This window comes from Acomys russatus, chromosome 3 (genome assembly GCF_903995435.1).
Source record: "Acomys russatus chromosome 3, mAcoRus1.1, whole genome shotgun sequence".
NCBI classification, from domain to species: Eukaryota; Metazoa; Chordata; class Mammalia; order Rodentia; family Muridae; genus Acomys; species Acomys russatus.
This window is the reverse complement of record NC_067139.1, coordinates 36,860,391-36,873,489: the sequence shown is the minus strand read 5'-3', so window position 1 is coordinate 36,873,489 and position 13,099 is coordinate 36,860,391. Positions and strand designations below refer to the sequence as shown.

Genomic DNA, 13,099 nt, shown 5'->3' with positions numbered 1-13,099 from the left:
TTTGCAGTGCTAGTGACTGAACCCAGGGCCTGGAGCATGTTATGTAACTGCTTCACCTCTGAGCTGTATCTCCAGCTTTCTAGATATCACCTGTAACATAAGTATTTGTTTATTTCATCAGCAAACATGTTGCTAATGTCAAAGCAGTCAACTTCTATAGATTCATAAATTATTCAAATGTAAGATGTGTGTGGGAATGTGATGGGATCCAAGAAAGATATGTGAGTAGGAGGGAAAGCTCCATCCTTCATAAACAGAAAGCAACCTTTGCTTGGAAAAGCAAATTCCCAGAATAATCTACAACAGAAGCTAAGCAAGTCGGTAAGTTACTATGAGGACCTGGGTACCAAGAACATGCTGAGTATTTGTAACTGGACTCGGGAGTCCCTAAGATTCTTAGTTTCATCAGAGAAGGCTCTCAAGGATGGACATATGAGAAGAAGCAGATTTACTGGGAAAAATAATCCAAAGGGGAGAAAAGTAGGCAACTTAGCTGGAAAGTTGAGTTTTTAAGGCTGAAGAAAAATCTTCCATTAATCTTATTCATATTTAAGTGTAAAATTTTCTGGAAATTGGGAGGGCTTTTGGGAATCAGATGAGAGTTTTAACTAAACACAGAATGTTTAGAAGCAAAATGTTGATATGAAGGGCAGCATCCGTGTGAAAGTACAGCTGGAATGCGAAAGAAGCCGATGGGGCTTCTGGTCTTGAAATCTGGAGAACACAGCTAATACCCCTTGTACAGCACAGGCAACTAGGAGAGTGTTGTGCAGTGTGGGTCTGGGTGAAGCTATAACCATGATGTTAAATTTACATCAGTGGGCTGGAGAGATAGCCTAGCAGAGAGCACTGGATATTCTTCCAGAGGACTGGGTTAGACTCCCAGCATCCATAAGGTGGTTTACAAGCATCTGCACCTCTAGTCCCAGGGGACTGGGTGCTCTTTTCTGGCCTTCATGTGCATAAGACACATACCTTGTACACAGACACAAATACAGGCAAAACACCCATAACATATTTTTAAAAATTACATCCCATTATCTTGTCTCCCTGACTACATGTCATTTTTCTATGATTTCTTTCTTTCTTTTTTTTTTTTTTTTAAAGATTTATTTATTTTACTGTCTGCATGTATACCAGCCTGCCAGAAGAGGGCATCAAATCACATTATAGATGATTGTAAGCTACCATGTGGTTGCTAGGAACTGAACTCAGGACCTCCGGGAGAGCAGTCAGTGTTTTTTTTTTTTTTTTTTTTTCCGAGACAGGGTTTCTCTGTGTAGCCTTGGCTGTCCTGGACTCACTTTTGTAGACCAGGCTGGCCTCAAACTCACAGCAATCTGCCTGCCTCTGCCTCCTGAGTGCTGGGATTAAAGGCATGCGCCACCACGCCCAGCTCTGAGCCATCTCTCCAGCCCTCTATGATTTCTTAAATTTCAGAATGATACTGCAGGACAGCATTGCCATTTCCATCACACACATGCAGAAGTTAGTTTTGTGGGACCAGGTTATTTATCTGAGGATTAGACAGCTAAGTAGTAGGGGCAGACATTAAATCCACTCTATCTGCCTTTCCTGTTAAGGGCCTAGGCATGTACAACTTTTCCCAGTATGTAACCAGTTTGTCTGTTTTATTGAGACTGGATCTCACTTTGTAGCTCTGGCTAGCATGGAACTGACTATGTAGACCAGGCCAGCCTTGAAATCACAGGTATCCATTTGCTTCTGCCTCCTGAATGCTGGGATTACAGGCATGTACCACTACACCTGGCCTGTAATCAATCTTAAAAGAGAATATATATAGTTGATCAAACAATTTATAAAGCTTGATGATGCCAGCCAGGGGTACTGTCACCAACCTTTGTGCCATGAACCTGGAATAACTCTGCTGTGGTCTCCAGGTGTCTTCTCACCTGACTGGGTACCATCACTATTGGCATATTATAGTCTGGCGATGCACTCTGTTACCAGCATAACCAACATGCTATTTCTCTCTCTTAACTGTACTATTGTTATTTAACTAACATTTGAAGTGTTTTACCATGATACTTTTACACATATCCTTATACTTTGTTCTGGTTTGTCTTGGTGGCCATGAACTTCTTTCTTCCTCTTATCTACTCCTTGTTGGTTACCCTTCTTCTCGTCCCCTCCCCCAAATAGTCTCTCCCACTTGCATGCTGCTTCTCTTAATAGATGTGATGCTCACCACTGTCAACAGGTTCAAAGCTATGGAGTTCTGAGTGGGCCAATAAGAACCTGGTATGTACCCAGTCCTAGAATAGAACGGTTTGGCAAAACTGAAAGCCTCAATTTCTAGGAAAGAGCCAGACAGCATCAGTACCTTTGATGATACTCAAAAGCCAGCTGAATGTACACAGCTGAAAGTCTGCTCCAAAGGCCAGAATTTAACTCAGCTCCCATAGCCAACCGCTAAAACGCAACATCACCAGGTTGGGGCAGGGGAGAGGGATCTTAGTGGTAGAACACTTGCTTAGCTTGTAAAAAGCCCTGGATTCAATCTGCAGCAACACACACACACATACACACATATTTACCACCATGACACTCCTGCTTTCCAGCACTATCAGTTTGACATGAACTTCAGGATTAAAGTCAAATGCCTCACAAGATTCATAATGTTCTTCATTACAAGCCTGGCACTTGCCGGGCGGTGGTGGCGCACACCTTTAATCCCAGCACTCGAGAAGCAGAGGCAGGTGGGTTGCTGTGAGTCTACAAAGCAAGTCCAGGATACCCAAGGCTACACAGAGAAACCATGTCTTGAAAAGCCAAAAGCCTGGCACGTATGCCTAACCTGTCTATTGCAGATACACATTATATGATGTATCTGCTAAATTTCTCAAGAACCTTTTTTGTCTCTGCCCTTTCCTTTACCTGCAGTGACTGTGATTACTTTTTTGATTTTCTAACTATCTCTTTTTAATTCCTCTTGCTTTCCTAGCTACTCATCTGTTAATTATATTTTCAGTGGCTGACATGGGGATTGTGGTTTGGAAACTCAGGATGTGCTAGTATGCTGAGGAAAATATGGACTAGTTAGGGTAAAAATACAGGAAACTTGTAAAATATTCTGCTTACCTTGTTCCTCATCCATTTTTGTGATGAATATTTATAAATGCTTATATACTAATTTAAGTATTTTTGTTTGTTTGTTTGTTTTTTTCGAGACAGGGTTTCTCTGTGTAGCCTTGGTCATCCTGGACTCACTTTGTAGACCAGGCTGGCCTCGAACTCACAGTGATCCACCTGCCACTGCCTCCCGAGTGCTGGGATTAAAAGTGTGCGCCACCACGCCCGGCTCTTAAGTCTTTATATGTGTGAGCCCCTCATTTTTATGACTCTGTAGGGGACACTCACATGCAGTAGAAAAATCTGGAACATTAAGCACACAAGGTTGTTCCTTCAAGGAAAGGCAAAACCTGTTTTCCACCCAGAAGGCTGGAGTGGATGTGTTTTCTAGCTTGGTGACCTTTGCACTATCTGTGTGGCCAAGGACTTTCCAGCACAGGACCCTCCTCTGTAGAAGGAATCTCTTGTGTGTTGTATGAATGCAACACCTGTCAATTAAACATCCTATGGCCTATGGCTGAGCCGGGAAATAGGTGGGACATCTGGCAGGCAAAAGAGATTCTAGAATAGAGCCAAGTATGTGGGATTTGGCCGCCCAAATGTGAAGAGGATGGATGCATGGTGCTCAGGTAACCACCGACATGGCAGAATGTAAATTAGTATAAGTTGGCTATTTTAAGTTATAAGCTAGTCAGAGAAGGGCCTAGCTGTATGGCCTAGGTATTTGTAAAATGTTTAATAAGTCTCATAAGTTACTGCAGGAGCTTATAAGTATACACATAAGGTTATTGTATAATTTAGATTCCAATTTACTAAATGGTGTGTAAACTCTGCTCCCCAATTGTCTCCCTGTTACGCCAATAAAGCAGCTCAGAGCCAATCGATGAGCAGGGGAGAGAATAGGGCGGGACTTCCTGCCAGCCAGGGGAGGAGGAGTTAGGAGAGGAAGCAGGGGATTCAGCCATGGGTAGAGAGGTCCAAGGAAGATCAGGAGGAAGGATCGGGAACTGAGGAAAGCTACAAAGTGCAAGTATCCCTGGGATGTTTGCTGGGAGTAAGACAAAATAGCACAAAGGGTTAAGAACAGACTTAAAGTGCTCAGATTGTGTTGTGAAGCCTTGTATTATAAAAGAGTCTCAATTATTTGTGTGATAGCCAGGTTAAGAGAGAAACTAAGAAAAACACTGTTTTATAAAAATAACTTCAACATATGGGGAAGGGAAGAAAAATCCTGTACTACACTCCTCCAGACTCTTCTCAGAACCTGTTCTCTCAGTCACTCTATAGAATCTACCTATATGGAAGGTGTCACATGTACTTTATAATGAGTTTTGATGTCTCACATCTGATCTGATGTCCATTTACTTTGTTCCTCAAAGAGACTTAGAAATGATTTGTTGTGCACTCAGGATTGAGATGGTCATCACAAGGGTGGTTTTCATTAGACTGTGCTGTGCTTAAATAAACTGCATGGGCTAGACTCCCAAAGTTTGAATCCATACTGGCTACTGGCTCATGTTACACTGAACTGCCTTCTTGCCTCCCACAGCTGCCCATGAAGGTCAGAGATACAACCCCATCACTCTACTAATGTTCACTTTTTATTTGTCTCAACCCTCTTATAATAAATAGTTATTACTCCATTTTTTTCAAGCAAGTTATTGTTTTTTGTTTTTTTGTTTTTTTCCGAGACAGGGTTTCTCTGTGTAGTCTTGGCTGTCTTGGACTCACTTTGTAGACCTCGAACTCACAGCGATCCACCTGCCTCTGCCTCCTGAGTGCTGGGATTAAAGGCGTGCACCACCACGCTGGCTCAAGCAAGTTATTGTTAAAGAAACTTTTTTTTTTAAAAAAAATGTGCATTGGTGTTTTGCCTGCATTCATGCCTGTGTGAGGGTGTTAAATCCCCCGAAACTGGAGTTAACAGTTTTGAGCTGCAGTACGGGTGCTAGGAGTTGAACTCTGGTCCACTGGAAAAGCAGGTAGTGAGTGCTCTTAACCACAGAACCATCTCTCTAGCCACTGTTTCTTAAAGTGTTAAGTTTTTAAGCACATATTCAGAATTTCTGTTGCTCTTTATTTCTTTGTGGAAATATATATTTCCACTTGATGCCATCTCTTTTCAGCCTAAATATCTTTTAGTGCAGGGGTATTACTGAAAAGTTCAGTTTATTTAAAAAACATTAATTTTGCTCTTTTTCCTTGGCGGGTAATTCTATAGACATAGAGTTCTTAACTGAAAAGTTTCTTCCACTATTTGAATATGTCAATCTAAGTCTTTTAGGCTCCACAATTATGTCAACTTTTCTCTGTGTAACATGTAATTTTTCTCTGTATATATAAAAAGAGTTTTGCTTATTCTTCTGTGTGTCTTAATTTTTGGGTCTGTACATTAATGCCCCCAGTCAAATCTGATAAATTTCATCAATTTTTAAAAAATTTTTTGCTCTAATCTATCCCTGTTCTTCTAAGCCATTACATGTACTGTGGACTGCTTCATATTACCCTGTATAACTATGCAGTTATTGAGTTTTCCTTACGCTCCCTGCCCACTCTGTTTTGAACTTGATAATTTCTATTCATCTGTTTCAATTTCCCTGTTTGACACTGTTTTCCAATTTTTTGATGAGTTCATTTAGTATATTTAAAAGGAAAAAGTTTCAGAGCTGGGCAGTGGTGGCACACACCTTTAATCTCAGCACTTGGGAGGCAGGGGCAAGCAGATCTCTGAGTTCAAGGCCAGCCTGGTCTACAAAGCAAGTATAGGACAGCCAGGGCTGTTACACAGAGAATCTCTGTCTCAAAAAACAAAACCCAAAATAACAACAACAAAAAATTTAGTTATGGCAGATCTTTAACTTTCCCTCCTCCTCCAACTCCAGTCCCTGGTCCCACCCCCACCCTCTTCACCCCCCACCCCACTGCACCCCCACCCCTGCCTCCAGTGGCTCACACAGACTTTCCCCTTTCAGTTCCCTCCCACTACTAATGCTTTATTCCAGCCCCCAATTCCAGCAGGCACCAGAAGAGGGAAAGCTCTTCTATGTTCATGGATCAGTAGGATTAACACCTAAAGCAATCTACAGATTCAGTGCAGGTCCCATCAGAGTCCTAACACCACTCTTTACAGGCCTTGAAACGACAATTCTCACCTTCATATGGAGGGGGAAAAAAAGAACAACCAGGGTTGTTAAAACAATCCTGAACAGTAAAAGAGCTGCTGGAGGTCTCACCATTCCCAATTTCCAGTTGTACTAACAGAGATCTAGTAATAAAAACCGCATGGCATTGGCACAAAAGACACATGTTGATCAATAGAATCCAACTGAAGACCCAGACATAAGTCCACACACCTATGGACACCTGATTTTTATTAAAGAAGCCAGAAATACATACTGGAAAAAAGATAGCATCTTTAACACATGGCACTGGTCAAGCTGGATGACTGCATGTAGAAGAATCCAATTAGATCCATTCACACTTAGCACCTTCCACAAAACTCAAGTCCAAATGGATCAAAGATCTCAACATAAACCAGATACACTGAACTTGATAAAAGAGAAAGTGAGAACAGCCTGGAACTCGCTGGCGCGGGAAGAGACTTTTTGAAGAGAATACTGTTAGTGCAGGCACCAAAATCAACAATTAAAAAAAGAACATAAAGAAGCCTCTGCACAGCAAAGGGCACATTCATTTGGTCCACAGGAAAGTGGTTTGGTTATTTTGGTTTTTTGTTGTTGTTGTTTTTTTTCAAGACAGGGTTTCTCTGTGTACCTCTGGCTGTCCAGGAACTCTCTCTGTAGACCAGGCTGGCTTTGAACTCAAGAGATCTGCCTGCCTCTGCCTCTGTCTCCTGAGTGCTGGGAAAAAAGTGTGCAGCACTACCACCCAGTGGGAAAAGATCCTTAATAACTACACATCTGATATAAGGTACTATACAATATATAAAGAACAACAAAAAAAAAATAGCTATCAAAAAATAAACCAGGGCTGGGGAGATGGCTCAGTGATTAAGAGCACTGGCTGCTCTTCCAGAGGCTCTGAGTTCAATTCTCAGCACCCATGTGGTGTCTCACAAGCATCTGCAATGGGAATCTGATTCCCTCTTCTAGTGTGCTTGAAAATAGAGCACTCATATACATAAAATAATTTTGTTTTTGTTTTGTTTTTTGAGACAGGATTTTTCTCTGTAACCTTGCCTGTCCTGGAACTCTCTTTGTAGACCAGGCTGGCCTCGAACTCACAGTGATCCACCTGCCTCTGTCTCCCAAGTGCTGGGATTAAAGGCATGTGCCACCACACCCAGCTCTAATAAATCAGTTTTTTTTTAAGCCAATTAAAAACTGAGGTAGCATATATTTCATTGTAAGGAACTTGTCCTATAGACATGGCATCACAGTCTTCAATAGCAAAAGCAAAACAGGTCCAGTTGAATCATTTTTATGTCAGAACATGAAATTAATAAATTACTATGTGCCAGGGTCCTTACTGTATACAGGGAATACCAACATCAACAAATGGCCTATAATCTAAATAAGTGGAGATGTTTAATTTAAACACCTAAAGTTATTAAGAGATTAAAAAAAGTTACTCCAACCTCATAGTTGGGAACAGACGCCAGTTTGTACAGTGCCTACCTAAGACTTGGGGCCCTAAGTTTGACTCCCCAACACCCCATATACCAAGTACAGTCATACACGCCTGTGGTCTCAACACTCAGGAGGTGGCAGAGGGGGAATCAGAAGTGAAGGTCATCCTCAGCTACACAGCAAATTTCAGGCTAGCCTGAGCTACAGGAGACCCTGCCTCAAAAGAGAAGAAAAGTTAGTACAACCCCGTTAGAAAACAATTAGACACTTAAATACATTTGTGTGTATATATAGGGAAAATTTCCTGTAGTGATATACACACACACACAAAACTGTAGCTCTAGACAGAAATAGCAAGGCATTGCTTCCAATTCTAAATTTTACCTCTATTTAAAATCATGCTTATAATTCAAAGTGGTGAAAATTCACTTTTTCAAAGGTAACTGTGGGGCCTCAAAACAATAAGGATTCCTTTTAGAGTGAACCAAATGATTTATTAGCTATGATGGTTGTACAGTTCAAGGTATTGTATGGACGAGTCATGCTATAATAAAGATACTGTTAAAAGACAAACTAGCATAAAGGTATATATACAAGTTAGAGAGTACAAAAATGCAAAATTTAGTTCCTTTCCTAAGGGAGAGAGAACACCTACTGTGCTGGCTAGTTTTATATCACAAGCTACTGTGCTCTGAGAGAAAGTACCTCTCTCAGATTTTCTCATGTTAGTTGAGAAAATGTCTCCTAAGATCTGGCTGTGAGCAAGCCTGAGGGGCATTTTCTTATTTAGTGATTGATGTGGGAGGGCCCAGCTCATTGTGGGTGGTGCCACCCTAGCTGGTGGTCCAGGGTTCCTTTCAAAAACAGGCTGAGCAAGACCGTGCGCATCACTCCTCCGTGGCCTCTGCACAGCCTGTGCCTTCAGGTTCCTGCCCTGGTTGAGTTCTTGTCCTGACTTCTTTCGATGAGGAACAGTGATGAGGAAGTGTAAGCTAAATAAACCATTTCCTCCCCGGGTTGCTTTTGGTCATGGTGTTTCATCACAGCAGTAGTAATACTTAGACACCTACTTTTGGGTGTAGGAAACCCTCCAACTTCCCAAAGGCAACCTAGAATGAGCACTCAAAAAGTGATTTACAGGCTTATGTACTAATGGACCTTGATCTAGGACATATATTAGAAAGAACGGAGAATGATGCCTGGACTAACCTCAGCCACAGCATCTGGATCATGGTAGGGGTTCACTAAATTTCTGTGAAGGGTTCTAGAAAGGCAAAGACCACAAATATTTTTATTCACCACTTCAAGAGCAAGGACAAAGGTAAAGGACCTGAAAGGGGAAAAAAAACCACCCCCCCCCCAAAAACAAAAACAAACAAAAAAAACAAACCAAAGGTGCGAGTGCCCCGCCCCCCGGGCTTTGTATGTAATTCGCGTTTGCAAAGCAAAATAAACCGTCCTTCTCCACAACTCAAAAATCGGGCCCCTGGCTGGGGAACTAGGCCTGGAGCGCAGCCGCCACCGTGCCAAGGGCGGCGCTTCGCTCGCTCGCTCGCAGCTGGGGCTCCTGTTACCTCCCAGTACACATCTGTGCCCATCACAAGCCAAACAATTACGCGCTCCCGCGCGCCCGCCTCGAGGTCCTGGTGGCGGCTGCGGCCTGGCCAGGACCCCCACCTCCTCCCGCTGCCAAGGCTCTGGGGCCACCCCGGGCCGGAAACCACCGGCGGGCACCGCTTGGCAGCTCGCACTGGTGCACACTGTGTCGCCCATGTGCTCGGCCCGCTGCGCGGCACAGTCCTGTACGGCTCAGAGCTGACTAGCCCGAGGCCTGCCTTCCCGGCGGCGCCGCCTCGCTCCTCGAGGCCGGAGGCCGCCAAAGGCGGGAAGACACGGCGGCGGCGAGCAGGGGTGGCAACGCCGAGGCCCCGAAGAGGCGACGCTCGGTCCCCGTCGGGCGTGGCGAGCGGCAGCGGACTCACTCACCACGGTTCGGCGGGGCAGCGCGCCGGGGGTCCGCGACAGGGCCCGGCGCAGCCTCCGCGCCCGGCCCGAGCGGGTCCCGGCCGAGCTCTCGGAGCCGCTGTCGTCGGAGATCACGATAAAGTCCTCCATGGCTACGGGCTCGCGTGAGCCACGCGAGAGCGGCCGGCGACCCTGGCGACAGAGTCTTCTTCGGTTCCAGGGGGCTGAGGCGACTGCAGCGACGGCGTCGCCGATACCGGGGTTAGTACCCCGCCGGCCCCGCCCCCTCCATTGCCCCGCCTCCAAAGGACCCGTCCCACCCCGGAGCCCCGCCCACCGCGGGGCAGCCGCGCGCGCGCCGCGCGGGTCAGGGCACGGTCGCAGAACTCCGAGGTCGCGAGTCTCCCAATCCCTGAGAGAAGGAAAAAGAGGGAAGGGAGGGAAGGGAGGAAAGGAAGGAAGAGAACCGAGATGGTGGGCCGAGTGGCCGGCAAGCATGAAAGACACTGAGGTTGAGGGAGCGTGCACCGGTGCTCTCAACTGACCATAACGTGTGGTGCTGGCAGCCCCTGGCTTCAGGTGTGAGGAGGTGTAATTAGCCAGCTTGATTCACACGAAGACGGGTCACTGGAGGTGGGCTGACCGTGGGCCTCTGATAGAGCAGTTCATTGACCAGGCAATTGACAGACAGACAGTGGGCGACTCCAACAGGTTAGAAAAGCCCTGAATGGTTGAGAAGGGTAACCTGAACCTGGTGTCTTACTGACTAGGGCAGAGCCATTCGATTAGAGGGTGACCGACTTCTGGCTGACATAAGGGAGAGACCCCAACTCTTGTGTGTGCAGGTAGATCAGTAGGATGAATTCCCAGAAGTGGGATCACTGGATTGAATCTCCATTTTTATTGCTATTTTGGCAAATGGTACCAAGTTATCCTAAGTTGTACTAATTTGCAGTTTCACCAACAATATGTGTTGTAGGAATTTAGATTGTCAAATATAAGAGTTGTTGAGTTGCTACTTGACTGAGACGCTGAAAGGACACGTAGGTAAAGCCATGAGGTACCAGAATGCCTGTATTCTCTGATGCTGTGAACAAATAGAAGCTACTAGGATAAAATTGAGTCCCCAACAGAGGGAAATGTTGGGAAGTAGCGAATTGTTTGATTGGTTTATTGTAGGGTAGGGACATTAAAAATCAAAATAGCACCAATGGCTATTTTTAAAATGTGGGATATTGACAAAATCCTGCTGCTTGGCCTCAAAAAACATTGGAAAATAGACTAATCAATTCAAATTAAAATGTCCTTAACAAAAAAAGTTGGTTTGTTTTTCCTACAGGAATAGCTGTTGGGTGCTATCTAAGCAGTGTCTAGTGTTTAGTGAACTTCTGAATCAGCCAGAGGATGTGTTATAAAGGTTGCAGGACCACACACCAGTGTTTTTGTCTGAGAAATTGAGTTTTGAGAGTAAGGCACCAACATTAGTATTTCTTTCTGGTTCCTAGGTGATTTTGACATTTCATAAAGTCTGGTGAACACACTTTAAGACTGACGGGTCTAGCCAGGCATAGTGGTACAGGCCTTCCTTTCTAGTACTTGAAAGATTAAGGTCAGCTAGGATGAGAGAAAGAGGAGGAGGAGGAAGAAGAAGAAAGATGAGGAAGAGGGAAAAGGAGAGAGACGAGATCACTGGCCTGGTGGGCAAGTAATTTATGAGCCATAGATTTCAGATGTTTTGGTCCAATGGGTGAATTGTTATGAAGGGATTCAGTAAGTTGAGCTTTCTTGTAATGCTATCAAACATTCGTTTCAACACACACACACATGCTGGACATTGAGTCTAGGACTGGATCTAGGCTATAGCCCTGGCTTTCTGGCCTAAAGTCTCTTCTTTTTGAAACATTGTGTTTTCTAGGCTTTGTGACTGCATTTATCTAATTAGTTCTTTCTAGCCTCCTTAAATTTTTTTGTGTTTGTTTGTTTTTGGTTTTCAAGACAGGACTTCTCTGTATAGCCTTGTCTGTCCTGGTCTCCATCTGTAGACCAGGATGGCCTTGATAAATCTTTTTTAAAAGTTTTTTTTTTTGTTTGTTTTTAAAAAATGTTTTTAATTTTTAAAATTTTCTTTTATATGAATGAGTGTTTTACTTGCATGTATGTATGTGTGTGGTTCTCCTTCTCCCTGGGGGCTGTTGGCCACCAGCCCACTGAGGCAAGAGGAGCAGAAGATGAGACAGAGGGCCTGGAAGGCTGCAAGCACGACGGAAACCAAGCATTCCAGGAACCACTTCAGGAGCTAGCTCAACTTTACTCAGGGAGAACAAAGGCTGTGTAGTCTTTGGGGAGTAGGTCGGGGGGGCTCCCAGGATAGACGTTCATAATTGGTTGGAACCAGGCACTTTAAGGAGGCTTGTTTTGCATTCGGCAGCACGCTCCTATCATATGAACGGAACATGGTATCTAATTATCCTATAGGCGCAGGGAGGGGAGAGCTAGCAGGGAGCTCTGTCAAGGGCCATATATCAAACATGATTAGGGGCATCTATGTCTAAAAACACTCTCCAGATGGAGTCAGGCAGAGGGCCTGAGGCCCTGCTGGGGAGAGGGAGTCTTACACCTAACACCCGAGCTCAGAACGGGAGGATTGCAACCTCAAACAGCAGGAGTGTTCCAACATCTGTGGACTACACGGATGCCTGGTGCATTTAGAGTTCAAAAAGGGACATTGAATCCCCTCTAATTGAATTTATGAATGGTTGTGAGCCATGTGGGAAATGAACCTAGGTCCTCTGCAAGAACAGTAAGTGCTCGTAACCACTCAGCCATCTCTCCAGCTCCCGATATTAACGCTCCTCAGCCTTTTGACATGGGCCGCTTCTACACTTTTCTTTCTCTTCATATGATGTCAACTATCCCGGAGGCATCAGTGACCATCTTAATACTCTCCACACACAACATGTTTATCTCCAGCACAGCCCTGTCTTTAACACTCCATTTGTAAATAAACATTGATGTCCCCCCCAAAAAATAATAATAATAATAAAAAAACATTGATGTTTCTAGGGATTTATCTAAGGCTGAACTCACCTCTGTTCTCACCATCAAAAACTATTTTCTCTTTTAAAAAATTTGTTCTCTCTCTGCTGGGCATGGTGGCACATGCCTTTAATCCTAGCACTCAGGAGGCAGAGGCAGGCAGATCTTAGTGTGTTCGAGGCCAGCCTGGTCTATAAAGTGAGTCCAAACCAATCAAGGCTACACAGAGAAGCCCTGTCTTGAAAAAACAAAACCAAAAAAAAAAAAAAAAAAAAAAAAAATTGTTCTCTTTTAGTATTTTCTAGTATTAGTGAATGGAGATATATATCTCATCAGCAATTATTCAAATGAGCAATCTATTTGATTTCTATTTCAAGTCCTACTTTACCTCCTAACTCTCTTTTGCATTCATTCAA

General features: G+C 44.2%; 1 protein-coding gene across 1 annotated transcript in view; it reads right to left on the bottom strand.

Moving 5' to 3' along the window:
* Nucleotides 1–9,928, bottom strand: part of Simc1 (SUMO interacting motifs containing 1) — a 39,192-nt gene extending 29,264 nt beyond the window's left edge. The window contains 1 exon segment of the mRNA XM_051171522.1: nucleotides 9,669–9,928. Coding sequence (XP_051027479.1) covers nucleotides 9,669–9,797 — 129 coding nt within the window. The 5' untranslated portion in view covers nucleotides 9,798–9,928.
* Nucleotides 9,929–13,099: the final 3,171 nt, after the last annotated feature.